Here is a 17,456-nt window from a genome sequence, read left to right as displayed (position 1 = left end):
TTTCCTCAGTAAAGATGTTCAGCAAGTCCATCGTCAACTACAACGCATTTTACAGCTCCTGTAGACAGCTGCTGTGTTGATCTGAGCTCATTCACACGAACCTTTACTTGAGCATACACCTCTAAAATACGAGCGTGATGTTCCATGCACTAAGAAATGATATGGCTGTTGTTTCCATCAAAATGTCCGTAACGGGAATAACGTCAGCTCAAATGGTGTACAAGTCAACTTCTGTGAAAAGATATCGGAACCCTACAGCTGAAAGCAGCAGGCCCACTAAGTCAATGTGTATGTGGAAAAAAAACGTGTGGCTTCAGAAAAATGACATACAGGTATTGTCAGTAAAGAGAGCACTGTATAGCCTGACGTCGCTTGGTTGTATTCGCATGTGAGTGCTGGTGAAGAAGGCCATTCGAATGACACAGTATGTTGGAGAGAGTTAAGAAAGTGGAATATGTTCATTCACAGATTTTTGCTCTTCCACCAATACGATCCCTCCTCAAAGCATGTACCTTTGTGCCTGACTCACCCCGTATACAGTTAATGTAAATCATCATTATTATTATTATTATTCGCGTTTGGGCCCTATTGGACCACACGATATACAACAAGGGAAATTTGTAAGTTTTGTTTTAGCTCTTCTTTGTGCCGATATTAGCTCCATTATCTCAGAATGGGATCTTTTCCGCTCGTCAAACCAAGTTTTTTCAGTCTTCTTGAGTTTTTCTGACAGGCCAACTGTTCAGCGGTCAAATTTCTGCCTAATAATATTCGTGCCTGGTATGTCAAGTTGTATTATTCCTGCTTCATTTAGGCCCACCGATACATTTTATTGTTTCAGTTTTGTAGTCGAGACGGCGTAAGTTGACCCCTGACAGTTGAAGCGCACTGGATGTGGCAGCATCGTATATTGCACAACTAATCACTTCACACGAATTTCTAAACATCTCTATGACAACGCCTCCGTGTTGCCGGAGCTCTGTAGTCTGCTTTTTCACCTGCAGTCGTTTGCGTTTCTTAGTTGAAAGCTGGCAACAGTGCTGCCAGCTATCAGAGACCTTCTTGTGCCGTCTCGACTGTAGCTTTACTGTGGGTTTCGTAGAGTTCCATAATCTGTGTACTTCATCCGGTTGGTTCCATTCTTTTAATATACCCATTCAGTTTATCCTGATTTTTTTTCATTTTCAGTTTTATAATTAACTTTTAATTTCTGTGTTACTTGTCAGCATAATTTGGACCTAAAACTTTCATGATTACTTTTAGTTTTCTCATTTTTTTTATAAAGTTGAAACAATGTGTGAATTTTTCTCCCTTTTAATTATATTGTTACGATTTTACTTACTTTCAACTCTGTGACAGAAATGCAATTCCAACTTATACAGTTCAAGGAATTTGTTATTGTTGTTGTTGTTGTTGTTGTTGTCTTCAGTCCAAAGACTTGTTTGATGCAGCTCTGCATGCTGATCTATCCTGTGCAAGCCTCTGCATCTCTGGATAGTTACTGTAACTTAAATCCTTCTGATTCTGCTTGTATGCGTCTCTGTCTCACCCTACAAATTTACTCCCCACCCCCCACTACTCTCCAATACTAAATTGGTGATCTCTTCATGTCTCAGAATGTGCCCTATCAACTGTTCGCTTCTTCTAGTCAGGTTGTGACACAAATTTCTTTTTTCCCCGATTCTGTTCAATACCTCCTCATTAGTTGAATGATCTACCCATCTAATTTTTAGCATTCTTATGTAGAGCTACGTTTCAGAAGCTTCTAATCTCTTCTTGTCTAAACCATGTTTCACTTCCATACATGGCTACACCCCATTCAAATACTTTCACAAAAGAATTCCTAACATATAACCTATATTCGATGTTAACAAATTTTTCTTCTTCAGAAGCACTTTTCCTGTCGTTGACATTCTGCATTTTATATCCTCTCTACTCCTGCAATCATCAGTTATTTTGCTGCCCATATAACAAAACTCATCTACTACTTTAAGTGCCTCACTTCTTAATCTAATACCATGAGTAGCACCTCATTTCATTTGATTACATTTCACTATCCTTGTCTTGCTTTTGCTGATGTTCATCTCATATCCTTCTTTCAAGACAGTGTCCATCCCAATCAACTGATCTTCCTAGTCTTGCTGTCTCTCTCAGAATTACATTTTCATCGTCAAACGTCAAAGTTTTGATTTATTTTCCCTGAACTTTAATTCCCACTCCAAATTTTTCTTTGGTTTTCTTTACTACATGCTCAGTGTACTGACTGAATAACATCGGCGACAGGCTACAATCCTCTCTCACACTCTTCGCAACCACTGCTTCACTTTCATGGCCCTCACCTATTATAACTACCGTCTGGTTTATGAGCGAGTTGTAAACAGTCTTTCGCTCCCTGTATTTTTTTATCCCTTCTATCTTCAGCATTTCAAAGAGAGTATTATCAAAAGCTTTCTCTAATTCTGCAAGGGCTATAAACGTAGATTTGTCTTTTCTTGACATATCTTCTAAGATAAGTCGTAGGGTCAATATTGCGTCACGTGTTCCTACTATTCTCTGGAATCCAAACTGATCTTCTCCGACGTTCTCTGCCAGTTTTTCCCTTCTTCTATAAAGAAATCGTGTTAGTATTTTGCAACCATGACTTAGTTCCGTAATATTCTCATCTGCCAGCACCTGCTTTCTTTGGAATTGCTATTATTCCACACATCAAAAAGAGTTTTGCATCACCCGGTTCCCAGAAGTCCCGAAGATGGACGTTGACTGTGGATATTGCATCACAGACACAGTCCGTTTGACTGTTCAGATACGTCACTAATCCCGCCCAAAGATGTAAACAACCATACTTGAGCAGCGCCTATTAGACGGAGGAGGTCCGACAGCCGCCCAGTTCCAGTCATTCCACCAGGAAGGAGGTACACGGCTCCTGTTGTCTGTAGTTCAACCACGGCTAGACGGTCAATACCGCGATTGTTACTTTGTGCCAAGAAGGGCTCTCAACAAGAGAAGTGTCCAGGAGTCTCGGAGTGAATAAAAGCGATGTTGTTTGGACATGGACGAGAACTGTCGATAACATGCTTCGCTCAGGCCGCCCAAGGGCTACTACTGCAGTGGATGACCGCTAACTAATGATTATGGCTCGGAGAAACCCTGAAAGCAACGTCACCACGTTGAATAGTGCTTTTCGTGCAGCCACAGGACGTCGTGTTACTACTCAAACTGTGCGCAGTAGGCTGCATGATGCGCAACTTCACTCCCAACATCCATGGTGAGGTCCATCTTTGCAACCACGACACCATGCAGAACGGTACAGATGGGCCCAGCAGCATTCCGAATGGACGGCTCAGGACTGGCATCACGTTCTCGTCACCGATGAGTGTCGCATATGCCTTCAACCAGACAATCGTCCGAGAGCTGTTTGGAGGCAACCCGGTCAGGCTGAACGCCTTAGACACACTGTCCAGCGAGTGCAGCATGGTGGAGGTTCCGTGCTGTACTGGGGTGGCATTATATGGAGGCGACGTACGCCGCTAGTGGCCATGGAAGGCGCCATAACGGCTGTACGATACGTGAATGCCATCCTCCGACCGATAGTGCAACCATATTGGCAGCATTTTGGAGAGGCATTCATCTTCATGAATGACAATTTGCGCCCCATCGTGCACATCTTGTGAATGACTTCCTTCAAGGTAATGATATCGCTCGAGTGGAGTGGCTAGCATGTTCTCCAGACATGAACCCAATCGAACATGCCTGGGATAGATTGAAAAGGGCTGTTTATGGACGACGTGACCACCGACTACTCTGAGGGATCTACACCGAATCACCTTTGAGGAGTGGGACAGTGAGGACCAACAGTGCCTTGATGAACTTGTGGATAGTATGCCACGACGAATACAGACATGCGCCAATGCAAGAGGACATGCCACTGGGCGTTAGAGCTACCCGTGTGTACAGCAATCTGGACCACCACCTCTGAAAGTCTCGCTGTGTGGTGGTACAACATGCAGTGTGTGATATCATAAACAATAAAAAGGGCGGAAATGATCTTTATGTTGATCTCTCTTCCAATTTTCTTTACAGGTTCCGGAACTCTCGGAACCGAGGTGAAGCAAAACTTTTTTTGATGTGTGTATTCTTCTTGAAGTCTGAGGTTATTTTGCCTGTCTCATACTTCTTGCACACCATAGGGAAGAGTTTTGTCGTGGCTGACTCTTCCAAGGTTATCAGTAGCTCTGACGGAATGTCGTCTACTCCCGGTGCCTTGTTTCGACTTAGATTTTTCAGTGCTCTGTCAGATTCTTCTCGGAGCATCATACCTCCCATCTCAACTTCACCCACGTCCTCTTCCCTTTCTGCAATATTGCCTTCAAGATAATCTCCCTTGTACAGGTCCTCTATATACTTCTTCCACTTTTCATCTTTCCGCGGGACTGCTACGGTCGCAGGTTCGAATCTTGCCTCGGGCATGGGTGTGTGTGATGTCCTTAGGTTAGTTAGGTTTAAGTAGTTCTAAGTTCTAGGGGACTTATGACCTAAGATGTTGAGTCCCATAGTGCTCAGAGCCATTTGAACCATTTTTTCATCTTTCCCTTCTTAGCTTACGACTGGTTTTCCATCTGAGCTCTTGATATGAATACAGCAACTTTTCTTTTCTTCAAAAGCCCCTTTAATTTTCCTGTAGGCGATATCTTTCTTTTCCCTAATTAATTATGCTTCTAAATTCCTACATTTGTTCTCTAGCCATTCCTACTTAGCCATTTTGCACTGCCTGTCAGTCTCATTTTTTAGATCTTTGTATTCCCTTTCGCCGGCTTCATTTGCTGTATTTTTATGTTTTCTGCTTTCATCAGCTAAATTCAGTATCTCCTGAATTATCTAAGGATTTCTTCTAGGTCTTGCCTATTTGACCCTCTTCTGCTTTCACTATCTCAAAGCTACCTATTCATCTTCTACTGTACTCTTTTCCCGTGTTCTAGTGAGTCGTTGTCTGATGCTTCCTGTAAAACTTCACATAACCTCTAGTTCTTTCAACTTATCTACGTCCCATTTCCTTAGTTTCCTATAATTTTTGCAATTTCTTTAGTTTTAATCTACAGTTTATATTCAATAACTAGTGGTCAGAGCCAACATCGGCCCCTGATGTCTTACAATTTTAAATCTTGTTCCGAAATCTCTGTCTTACCGTTACGTTACAAGTCTGAAATTTTCCAGTGTCTCCAGTGTCTTCCGTGTATACAACCTTTTTTCATGATTCTTGAACCAAGTGTTAACTATGATTAAATTGTGTTCTGTTCAAAACAGTACCATGTGGCTTCGTTTTTAATTCCACCCCCCCCCCCCCCCAGCCCATATTCTCCTATTATTTTTCCTTCCCTTCCTCGTCCTACTATCGAATTCCAGTCACCCATCACAACTAAGTTTTCCTCTCTCTTATCTCTCTGAACAATTTCTTTTATCTCATCAGATATTTTCTTCAAACTCTTCACCGTTTGCGGAGCTAGTTGGCATATAAACTTGTACTAATGTGCTGTGAATGGGCTTTGTGTCTATCTTGCCTACGATAATGCCTCCACTATGCTGTTCGTAGCAGCTTACCTGCATTTCATTTTCTTAATCATTATTAAACCCACTTCTGCATTACCCCTATTTGTTTATGCATTTATAGCCCTGTATCCACATGACCAGAAGTCCTGTTCCTCCTGCCACAAACTTCACCAATTCCCACTATATCTAGCTTCAGCCTATCCATTTCCCTTTTTAAGTTTTCTAACCCACCCGTAGTCTGGGGGCAATATGTCTGATAAGTAATCAAAACGTCATCTGTCCCGGGTTCAAACCAAACCACCGCTTAAATTTTGAATAAAAATTATTAGCAATGGCGGCCGAAGCCTTCCGGCATAAGATGTCACATTCATTCAGCCAACGGCCTTGTCAAAAAGGGAGGAGGAGCGGACAGAGGTTCAAGGCACTCTCTTGCCTTAAGGTAGGAAACTGCCCATAAAGGCGGAAAAATCAGCAACAATCAACGGAGAGGGGGGGGGGGGGGGGGCAGAGAAGTGAAATGGAAAGAAGACAAGCAGTTCTGATCAGATGAGTATGGGGTAATATAATATCAACAGCATCAGAAAAAGGTCTAACGGGAGTAGGATTTGTTATGAATAGGAAGTGAGTTACTGGGAACAGTTCAGTGATAGGATTAGTCTCATGAGAATCGACAGCAAACCGACTACAATAGTTCAGGTATACGTGCCGACGTCGCAAGCTGAAGATGAAGAGAGAGAAAAGTATATGAGGATACTGAACGGGTAATTCAGAGAGAGAGAGGAAAACGTAATAGCCATGGGGATTGGAATGCGATTGTAGGGAAGGACTAGAAGAAAGGATTACGGAAGAATATGGGCTTGGTGATAGGAAAGAGAGAGGAGAAAGAACAATTTAGTTCTGCAATAAATTTCGGCTAGTAATACTCTGTTCAAAAATCACAAGACGAGAAGGTATGCTTGGAAAAGGCCGAAAAATACAAGAATATTTCTGTTAGATTATATTTTGGTCAGACAGATTCTGAAATCAGATACTGGACTGTTAGGCTTACTCAGGAGCAGCACTCAGATTACAGTTTAGTGGTGATGGATGGGAGGCCGAAGTTTAATAGACTAGTCAGGAAAATCAGTGCGCAAAGAAATGGGATACCTAAGTACTAAGGAATGCAGAGATACGCTTGAAGTCCTCTGAGGCCATAGGTACTACGTTAAGGAATAGCTCAGTAGGCAGTTCAGTTGAAGAAGAATGGACATCTCTAAAAAGATCCATCACGGAAGTTGGAAAGAGAAACATATGTACGAGAAAGATAACTTCGAAGAAACCATGGGTAACAGAAGAAATAATTCAGTTGATCGATGAATGAAGGAAGTACAAAAATCTTAAGGGAAATTCAGGTATGCACAAAAACAAGTCACTTAGGAATGAAATAAATAGGAAGTGCAGGGCAGCTAAGGCGAAATGGCTGCATGAAAAATGTGAAGAAATCGAAAAGGAAATGATTCTCGGAAGGACTGACTCATCATACAGAAAAGTCAAAAGAACCTTCGGTGAAATTAGAAGCAAGTGTGGCAACATTGAGGGTGCAATGCGAATTCCATTGTTAAATACAGATCAGAGATCGGATAGGTGGAAGGAGTGCTTTCAAGCCCTTTGTGAGGGGGAAGATTTGTCTAATATGATAGAAGAAGAAACAGAAGTTAACATGGAAGAGACAGGGGATCCAGTATTAGAATCAGAATTTAAAAGTGCTATGGAAAACTTAAGATCGAATAAGGAAGAAGAAAAAGACAACACTCTCAAAAATTTCTAAAATCGTTGGGGGAAGGGACACGTTAGTGTGTAGAATTTATGAGACGGTGATAAAGCGTCTGACTTTAGGAAAAACGTCATCCGCACAGTTCCGAAGATTGCAAGAGCCGACAAGTTCAAGAAGTATTTCACAATCAGCTTAACAGCTCATGCATCCAATTGCTGACAAGAATAATATACAGAAGGATGGAAAAAAATTGAGGATGTGTTAGATGACAATCAGTTTGGTTTTAGGAAAGGTAAATGCACCAGAGAGGCAATTCTGACGTTGCGGTTGATAATGGAAGCAAGACTAAAGAAAAATCAAGACACGTTCATAGAATTTTACGACCTGGAAAAACGGTTCAACAATATCAAATGGGGCAATATTTCCGAAATTCTGAGACAAATGGGGATAAGATATAGGCAAAGACGCAAAAAGATAATTTGTACAAGAGCCAAGAGGGAACAATAAGAGTGGATGACCAAGAATGAAGTGCTCAGATTAAAAAGGTTGTAAGATAAGAATGTAGTCTTTCGCCCCTACTGTTCGGTCTATACATCGAAGAAATATGACGAAAATAAAAGTTCAAAAGTAGAATTAAATTTCAGTGTCAAATGACATCAATGATAAGATTCTCTGATGACGTTGCCATTCTCGGTAAAAGTGAAGAATAATTACAGGATACCCTGAACGAAATGGTCTAATGAGTAAATCGAAGAAAGATGAAAGTAATGAGAAATATCAGAAATAAGAAAAGCGAGAAACTGAACATCAGGATTGATGGTCAGGAAGTAGACGAAGTTAAAGAATTCTGCCAGTAGGCACCAAAATAACCCGTGACGGACGGAGAAAGGAGGACATGAAAAACAGACTAGCACAGACAAAAAGGGCATACCTAACCAAGAGAAGTCTACTAGTATCAAACATAGCCTTATTTTCAGGAAGAAATTTCTGGGAAAGTCGAAATGTGGTGCTACAGAATAATGTTGAAAATTAGGTGGATTGCTAATGTAAGGAATGAGGATTTTCTCCGGAGAATCGGCGAGGAAAGGAATACATGAAAAACACTGATAAGAAGAAGGGACTGGATGGTAGGACTTCTGTTAAGACATCGGGGAATAACTTCCATGGTACTAGAGGGGGCTGTAGAGCTTAAAATCTGTGAAGGAAAACAGAGATTGGAATATATCCAGCAAATAAATGAGGACGTAGGTTGGAAACGCTACTCTCAGGTGAGGAGGTTGACAGAAAAGAGGAATTCGCTGCGGGTCGCATCAAATCAGTCAGAAGACTGGGGACAAAAAGAACTACCAGCGCAGTTAAGGGATCTAACTTTACAAGCTCCGATACGCAGAACGCCAGTATTGTTTCTCTTGATGACAACATCCTCCTGAGAAGTTCCCACCCGGAGATCCGAATGGAGGACTATTTTACCTCCGGAATGTTTTACACAAGAGGAAGCCATAATGAATCAACCATACAATATCGCTGCATGCTCTCGGTAAAAATTACAGCTGTAGTTTCCCCTCGCTTTCAAGCAGTTCGCAGTTCCAGCACAACAAGGCCGTTTTGGTTGCTAATACAAGGCCGAATCAATCAGTCGTGCAGACTACTGCACCCTCAAGTATTGGAAAGGCTGCTACCCCTTTTCAGGAACCACACGTTTATCTGCCCTCTCAACTAATACCCCTTCGTTGTGGCTCCACCTGTGTATCGATGAGGCGCGCAAACCACCCCACCGATGGCAAGGTCCACGGTTCATGCAGGATTAAAGGGAGATGAAATAAAAATATAGAAAATAAGAATGTAAAATTCTCTAGTTAATAGATTATATTAACTCATCTTGTGCTTCAAGCCTCTTTTTAACAAGTGGAGCACATATTTTCTGAAAATTAGTACACTGCTTCAATAGAAATCCTTTTATTCTAAATGTGGGCAACAGTTTTTTTTTTTTTTTTTTAATTTTCAGAATGCATGACGACGCCGTGGTCGGACTGGGGCCCGTGTTCGGTGACGTGCGGGAGTGGACACATGCTGCGGCAGCGGTCTTTCGTCGACATCCAGAGGTCCGACGCCAGTGGCTGCAAACAGAAGCTCACGTCCAGGAAGGCGTGCACAGCGGCGCATCGCAGCTGCAAGTAAGCGCCCGCGGCAACGAGCACTGACAAAGATAAAACAGAACTTCTATTCTGGTCTGTGGTTTCTAACTTAATACGTGGAGTGCCATAAAAACGCAGTTTTTAATTTCACAATAAAACACAGTTTACTTCCAAATTGTTAGTGTTATTATGTAAGTATTAAACAAGAAGACTGCAATTAAACATGTAACAAAATATCAGCCAAGTGTCCTCCACGGCTTGGTCTGCACACATACACTCTGTGGACAAAATTTTCGACGACTCTAAAGAAAAGTTCCGTTTGAATTTGACCCAGGGCACATCTAATTTCTGACTTGAGTTGAGGGATGGTTCGTGGATTGTTCAGAATGACAATATTTGACATTCCCCCACGAAAAAGTCACTTTGTGTCATATCACACGATGTCGGGGGCCAGTTCTGATCGCCATTGGGAGATATGAGACGAGCAAGGGATCTTTCTCTCGGCAACCTTGTTGTTTCAACGGTAGAGTGCAGGTTGCCCCATCCTGTTGGAACCTATAAATTGAAGCTTTGAAATTATCCAAAACAACCGTTTCAGAATCTTCTAGTGCCCACATTTGCAGATGCCAATAGCGAACTGTGGATCCATAAGACCCTGCTCCACAAAATTGCAATATTACGTGCTCTTTTATAGTTTGTAATTGCGACAATCTGTTTCCTTTGAAACGAGCTCCGGCTCACCCTTTTGCTAGACACATAGTTTAGAATTAATCTGCATTTTGATTTACTTTTATTGCAATTATAGCATCTCATTAGTTTGCTGTAGCACTGAAGCCACGATTGTAGCAGTCTTCTTAAATGTTCTCTGATATGCTCTCATCAGTATCTACTAATACACTGGGCCTCGACTGTTTTGGTAAAGATAGTAAGTATTCACTGTGACTTCTTTCTCTGGAGATGAACGTCGTGTACCGCTTGAACAGTCACCTTCAAGTTCACGTTCTTGCTGTCCTTCACAGTCAGTATATCTGCCCAGCGCAACGCCATGTATTTCTACTTCATTCCCGTTATATTTCTGAATTGTTATGTTATATAATACATCCGCGAACTCTCTATCCCTGACCCCCATTTCATTGTCATATTCAGTTCATAGCAACTTTGTTCTAATACCGCGTGTTCAAAAAGTCTCTCCGTAGTGCCGTATGATTGCCAGCCGCGGGTGCCGTATGCCGCAGTGAATATACCGAAATCAAACTCAGTGAAATACTAGTTATTAATTTATTGAATATTCAGTTTTACTGACGCTGGTTGAGATAAACGAATCGGTGGAATGTTGGGAGAGTTTACTTGAAGGGAAGTAACCCAGGCAGGCGAACAATCATACGGCACGCTTGGCTAACAATCATACGGCACTGCGGAGAGACTTTTTGAACACCCCGTATTTAGACCACATTGTCACTGTACACAATTTACATAGTAACAGGCATGTCAACTCTCCAAGACACACATTCGTACTGCAGCTGTACCATTCACGCAATTCAAGCATTTGTCAGCGCAGCAGTAGCGTAACACAGTCTGATAGCGCTAGCAGACAAGTGCGCAGTTTTGCATTGAAATGATGCAGACCCATGTTGTTTTTATGATCGAGTGTTAGTCTACGCACAGTTCCATGTGGTTCCAAGCTTTCGAGGTCAAAAGGTGTCACTTGCTTGTGCTGGCCGCTTCTACTCTTCCCAACAGGGGACTGTTCATCCGCATCAGTAGCTAGGCGTAAGCGCAGCTGATTGTTAACCGCACCGTCTCGGGTCGGAGATTTTCTCCGCGCGGGGATTGGGTGTTGTGTTGTCCTTACGCTCGCATCGTCATAATAGACATTCCATTCTTGAGATGACTGTATGGTCACGTCCCGAACGCCAGTAAATCTAAGAAAAAAAAAGGAAAATACAGGCTTGCCCTGCCGTTGCACCTATACAGACAATTTTTAAAACATGGCTCTATAACTACATGTTCTACCCATCAGAAGGACTAGAAGATAATAGACTACATCAAGGCAAGCGGACACTACGCAGATCTGAAGAGGATGTCAGAAGACAGGAGAGCATGGAGAATTACCATGTGGAGCCGGTCTTTTTGGCCGAATGATGGCCCTTAATCAGTCCTTGCTCTCACAGATTTTTCCGGCGCTTTCTGTCTTTCATTTTCTTGTGTCCCTTTTTTTTCTGCGTTTCCGATTGCTGTTGTCTTAAAGCTACCTTGACTAGGGTATCGGCCGGCCGAAGTGGCCGTGCGGTTAAAGGCGCTGCAGTCTGGAACCGAAAGACCGCTACGGTCGCAGGTTCGAATCCTGCCTCGGGCATGGATGTTTGTGATGTCCTTAGGTTAGTTAGGTTTAACTAGTTCTAAGTTCTAGGGGACTAATGACCTCAGCAGTTGAGTCCCATAGTGCTCAGAGCCATTTGAACCATTTTTTTGACTAGGGTATCAGTTAGATAGACAATGCAAAATATTGCGTAAATGTGACCCAACAGAACTGCGTAAACGTGCCCCATCACCATGTTTGAATTAGTTTGAGAGCTACAATAGTAACTTTCGGGCTTTCAGATTACACAAATGTACCTTGTACAGTAGAATAATCTCCTGTAAATGAACATATTTTTATCTATTCTCAGTTAAAAATGTATGCTCCCTAGGTGCTTCAATATTTGAGTTACAAAAAGTAATTACCTTGCACAAAACAAAAAAATGTTCTTCGCGCTAAGGCGTTAACGCAACCGGCGCTGTGAAGTTCGTGAGACCCCTCAGTATGTGTCATTACTAATCTACAAATCTCCAGCAAGAAAAGTGGTCTGCGAAAACGTGCCCCATGTATAAACGTGCCCCGTGCGTAAACGTGCACAGCTGTCCCCTACATTTTTGTCATAGTGTAAGGCAAAAGTAATGGCAAAATTAAAGCTGTGAGAGCAGATCGCGAGTAGTGTCTGGATTTTTCACTCGGTGCGTGGCCCGAGAAAACAAAACCTTCGTTTTCGAGTTTCGGTGCACCACACAGCTTTAAACTGACAAGACTTTTCAAATCACCGTACACTTCGTTGAAGACTAAAAGTTCTGGGGACAGCTATAACGTCTGGATAAAAAGTTCTCGGTTAATTTACCGCTTCTAAATACGATGAAGTCCCTAGCTTTTTGATGACTTAGTCCGTTATGGTCGTCAGGAGCTAACAAAGGGTGGGTCTGACATGCAGGTCACCGATTTTGAATAAGTTTTGCAACGACTTCCTATATTTAAAATAAAGAGACGCTTATAGATGTATGAAGCTGGTATCTGTACAGATACCACTGGTGATCTTGCAGCTCTCGATGAAAAAGCTATAATGAAATCTAGACCTTTCGCTGCTTACAGGCGTTGATGTAAGCAGGAGGTCCCGGGTTCGAGTCTCGGTCGGGGTACACATATATACATACACACACACACACACACACACACACACACACACACACACACACACACACACATTTTTCAACTGCTCCCGTTGATATTTATCAACGCCTGTAAGCATCGAAAGGTCTAAATTTTTGATTATAACTTCATTTTGCTAGATGCTCCCTAGTTGTTGAAAAAAGTTGAGGTCAAATATGATGTCGGAAAACCGTATTTTGAATTCTATAAATGGACAGATCGCCTAAAAATAAACATTTTATTAATACAATAAGAGGTCCAAAATTAACAATGTTAGAGTTATTACCGTTTTTTGTTTTCATACTATAGCTAGGGAATCCAACCATTACTTACGTCTAATTGAGCGAGATCGCGTGCGAGTGGTCGAGGCGTTAGACTACCAAACCGTTAGCCCGTATTCGATTCTTGGTCTTAACTATTTTGCATTCGTTATTTTTATAGTTGCTGACCATGTGACATCACAGCAGAGCAGAGAATTACAGGATAGGTAAAATGCTATCAAAATTCATGCGGCGTTCAATAGCCAACTGACTGCGCCTGTCTTTTCAAGATATGCTTTTATCCGCTTAGTTCTCATCCAAATTAATATCTGATAGGTTTGTTTTCAACAACGTAAATCAGATATGTATTTCAATTCACTGGAAAACGACAATGCGGCAAAACTTTCTTCCTGTCTTGCGCATGGTGCAAGAAGGATTTGTGTTTTACCTATTTCTGTGAAAAGTTTCATCCCACTGCTTGCAATAACGCTCAAGAATAGACAGTCAGCTAGGAGTACGTAATAATACAGTTTAGGTGTATTTTTGCACTATGTATCACGTTGAAAAAACTGTCAGTACATTAAGTATACTCATTTGATTATTTATCACATTTTTCGATATCTTACTTCAAGAAACGGCAAAGGAAACTATTGGCATTAACAGAATATTATCAGATACACAAAAAAATTCGAATGAAGTAAAATCACGGCCATGAATTGAAAATGGACCAGTAGTTCGGTAGTCTAATGCCTTGATCGCTGGACCTCCAAGCTCGATCTGTTACATATAGAATGAGGGGTATCCTAGTTATACGATGAAAACATAAAAACGTCAGTTATTCGACGGTATTAACTTTGGACCCCATACTATATTAATGAAAATGTTTGTTCTCAGACGATCTTTTGATGTACAGTATTTGCATTTTCCGGCATCTACCCCGACCTCGATTTTTATAAAAACTAGGGAGTGTTGGGCAAAAAGCCGAAACACGAGTCTCTCTATTTTGAGTATGGATCGTCTTTGCAAAACTTGATTAACATGGCTTACCGACCCACCCCTTGTAAGTCAGATTTAGCCCCTGAAAGCTTTGGTGAAGGCAGTCATATAAATCTTGATATTTTAGCCAAATCTGGCGCAGCAAGTTAACCGAATAGTTGTTATCCACGGGCTCCAGCACGGAAGACTCGGCAGCCGTAACGTTTGTTTGTCTCGCCCACCAGGTCCCAGCCCCAGGAGTGGGAGTGTGAACTCTCTGAGTGGTCTGAATGGTCGGGATGTAGCAACAAGTGCGGCCCGGGCGCCCAGATGAGGAGCCGCCAGTACAAACACTCGCACTACCAGAAGAAGTGCAAAGTGCAGAGAAACGCCCCCAAGCTGCAACAGACCATCGCCTGCTTCGGCAAGGAATCTGACGACTGCAGCACCACTTCTGAAGAGGAGGAAGAGTTTCTAAATGTGAGTACTCCGTCAACAAACCATTTTCTATGCTTTTCAAAATCAGTTCTCTAGTTTTACTTAACAATTATTTTGATGCTACTGTTTACTTATGTTACTCGAGCTTAAAATGACCTTCATGCATATGGTGCCTCAGTTTCGTGTTACTTTGTCTCCTGAACTATACAGGGCACTCGAGCAGAAATCTTAGCAATGTGATCTATCCTGTTAGAAATATTCGGCCGCAAAAAGTTAAAAAAATTAAAATAAAGGAAATTAGTACATCCTTTTAGAGGTTTCCAATTCAGTCAAGATGTATTGTTGCAACAGTGCACATGAAGTACTTGAAATGATGACATTTACAGATTAATAACATACGCGGTTCTGAGGCACAAGACATTAAAAATGGCTCTGAGCACTATGGGACTTAAACGGTTCAAAATGGCTCTGAGCACTATGCGACTTAACTTCTGAGGTCATCAGTCGCCTAGAACTTAGAACTAATTAAACCTAACTAACCTAAGGACATCACACACATCCATGCCCGAGGCAGGATTCGAACCTGCGACCGTAGCAGTCGCGCGGTTCTGGAGTGAAGCACCTAGAACCGGTCGGCCTCCGCGGCCGGCCTACCAGACACCGACCCATGCTGAAACACCCGTGTGAGTACGTGGTGTAGCCTCCACAGTCGGCAACACAGCCACCGACTCTGACATCCAGTGGATGGTGCGGATGGCGAATACTGTCCTGGGATACGCTATGCCACGTCCGCTCGGCCTGTTCACATAGTTCTGTAAGAGTTGTTGGATGACGAGTCGCACGAGTCACTTCTCGTCCCATCATATCCCACATATGCTCCATTGGAGACAAGTCCGGAGATCGTTTAGGTGTCAGAAGTTGCTGCACGTCCTGTAGAGCACACTGAGTTTCGCGGGTAGTGTGTGGGCGAGCATTATCCTGTTGAAACAACACATCACCTTCCTGCTGGTAGGTAGAAGAGCGAGTCTAACGACATTCTACAGGTACCGAGCGCCGGATAGCATCCCCCGCCAGAAGCCCGCCCGGTTGACCGTGCGGTCTAGTGCACGGCTTTCCGGACTGGGAAGGAGCGCCTGGTCCCCGGAACGAATCCGCCTGGCGGATTTGTGTCGAGGTCCGGTGAACCGGCCAGTCTGTGGATGGTTTTTAGGCAGTTTTCCATCTGCCTCGGCGAATGCGGACTGGTTCCCCTTATTCCGCATCAGTTACACTATGTCGACGATTGCTGCGCAAACAAGTTCTCCACATACGCGTACACCACCATTACTCTACCACGCAAACATAGGGGCTACATTCGTCTGGTGTGAGACGTTCCCTGGGGGGTCCACCGGGGGCCGAACCGCACAATAACCCTGGATTCGGTGTGGGGCGGTGGAGGGGTGAAGTGGACTTCAGTAGTCGTCGTATGGTGTTGGACCACTGCGGCTGTGGTGGGGACGGAGCGTCTCCGTCGTTTCTAGGTCCCCGGTTAACATGCAATACAATACATACAATCCCCTCCATAAATACCAAAGGCGAACGAGAGTTGTAGCTTATCGCACCCCAAACAGTAAGTCCTGGGATGGTGCCACTGTGTCTTGGACGAATGCACTCTACGAGACAGGGCTCACCAGGTCTACGTCGTACGCGCAAACGAGTATCACTTGTGTGCAGGCAGAATCTGCTTTCATCGCTGAAGACCACGGAGCGTCATTCCATCTTCCAAGTGATCCTCTGACGGCACCAGTTGAGCCGTACACGTCAATGCTGTGGCGTGAGTGGGAGAAGAGCTAGAGGCGTTGGTTCGCAACAGACCATTTTGGCACGTCTGGTCTCTCAAAGCTTCTTATATGTGCTGTGGCAGATGTACGATCTGCCACTGCTGCCGTTACGGTCCTGCGTGGACGTCCAGAACCTCGTCTACGGGTGTTGAGAATGTTCATATTAGCACTGGTACCAGCATCGTTGCACAATCGACGCAGCACGTCCAACTTGCGTGGCAGCTCTCCAAAAGAACCACCCAGCCACTCGGACGGCCACAATCTGACCCTTTCAAACTCGCCCCCAGTTGGCTGTAGCAAGAGTACGTGCGTCTCTGTGGCAAGGTTACGTGCCTGCTTCACATCTTTGTACCACACTGAGTCTTTTGGCTGTGAGCATTTCCTGTTAAAGTGTAGACACAGATGGCTCTCTGGTAGCCATGCCAATACGCTATCTGATAGCGGACGTCGCTGAAGCCATTATTAATACATCTACCATCCCTCAGAGTCATGCCATCATCGGATCAAAATCGACGTCGTCTTTCCAGATGTACTACTTTTTCCCGGCAGTGTATAAAAATAGGTAAACTGGTATCAGAATTCTGATCAAGAACATCAATAAGCCTCAAAGTATTCGTAGTTACTTATGTCAAATCAATTATCAGCCTTAGTACAAGAGGCCACAACGTATTGTCCAATGGCTGTGGATAACTTCCTTTTCGGAGTTTCAGTCACAGGAATTTTATTCGTATTGTCCTTGACACAGCATCATAGAAAAATATTTCAGAAAGGCGCAGACGCAGAGATATCCGACCACAACGACCAATCGACCGTTTAAGGGAATTATACCAAGGTAGGGACGGATTGCCACACTCAAAGCAGACGACGTCCTCTCGTGTTGAAAAATACATTTACCTGATCTTCAAGCAATTAATAAACAGAAGACATTTGTAATATGCGCTGTACATTGGGGATATTAGAGAAAAAGAATGGCCCGACAATAATGTCGTACAAAGGCGCACATCAAATGTTCACCTATCAGCTGGCTCCGTTGTACTCTTGCACGTAAGTAGGAATACAAATTCATTATTCACG

General features: G+C 43.1%; 1 protein-coding gene across 1 annotated transcript in view; it reads left to right on the top strand.

The window, feature by feature from the left end:
* LOC126474409 (spondin-1) overlaps positions 1–17,456 on the top strand; it is a 646,454-nt gene that overhangs the window by 387,390 nt on the left and 241,608 nt on the right. The window contains exons 10-11 of the mRNA XM_050101878.1: positions 9,303–9,471; positions 14,370–14,604. Coding sequence (XP_049957835.1) covers positions 9,303–9,471; positions 14,370–14,604 — 404 coding nt within the window. The remainder of the gene's footprint in view (positions 1–9,302; positions 9,472–14,369; positions 14,605–17,456) is intronic.

Source organism: Schistocerca serialis, chromosome 4 (genome assembly GCF_023864345.2).
Source record: "Schistocerca serialis cubense isolate TAMUIC-IGC-003099 chromosome 4, iqSchSeri2.2, whole genome shotgun sequence".
Classification (NCBI taxonomy): Eukaryota; Metazoa; Arthropoda; class Insecta; order Orthoptera; family Acrididae; genus Schistocerca; species Schistocerca serialis.
This window is presented reverse-complemented; position numbering and strand designations above follow the sequence as displayed.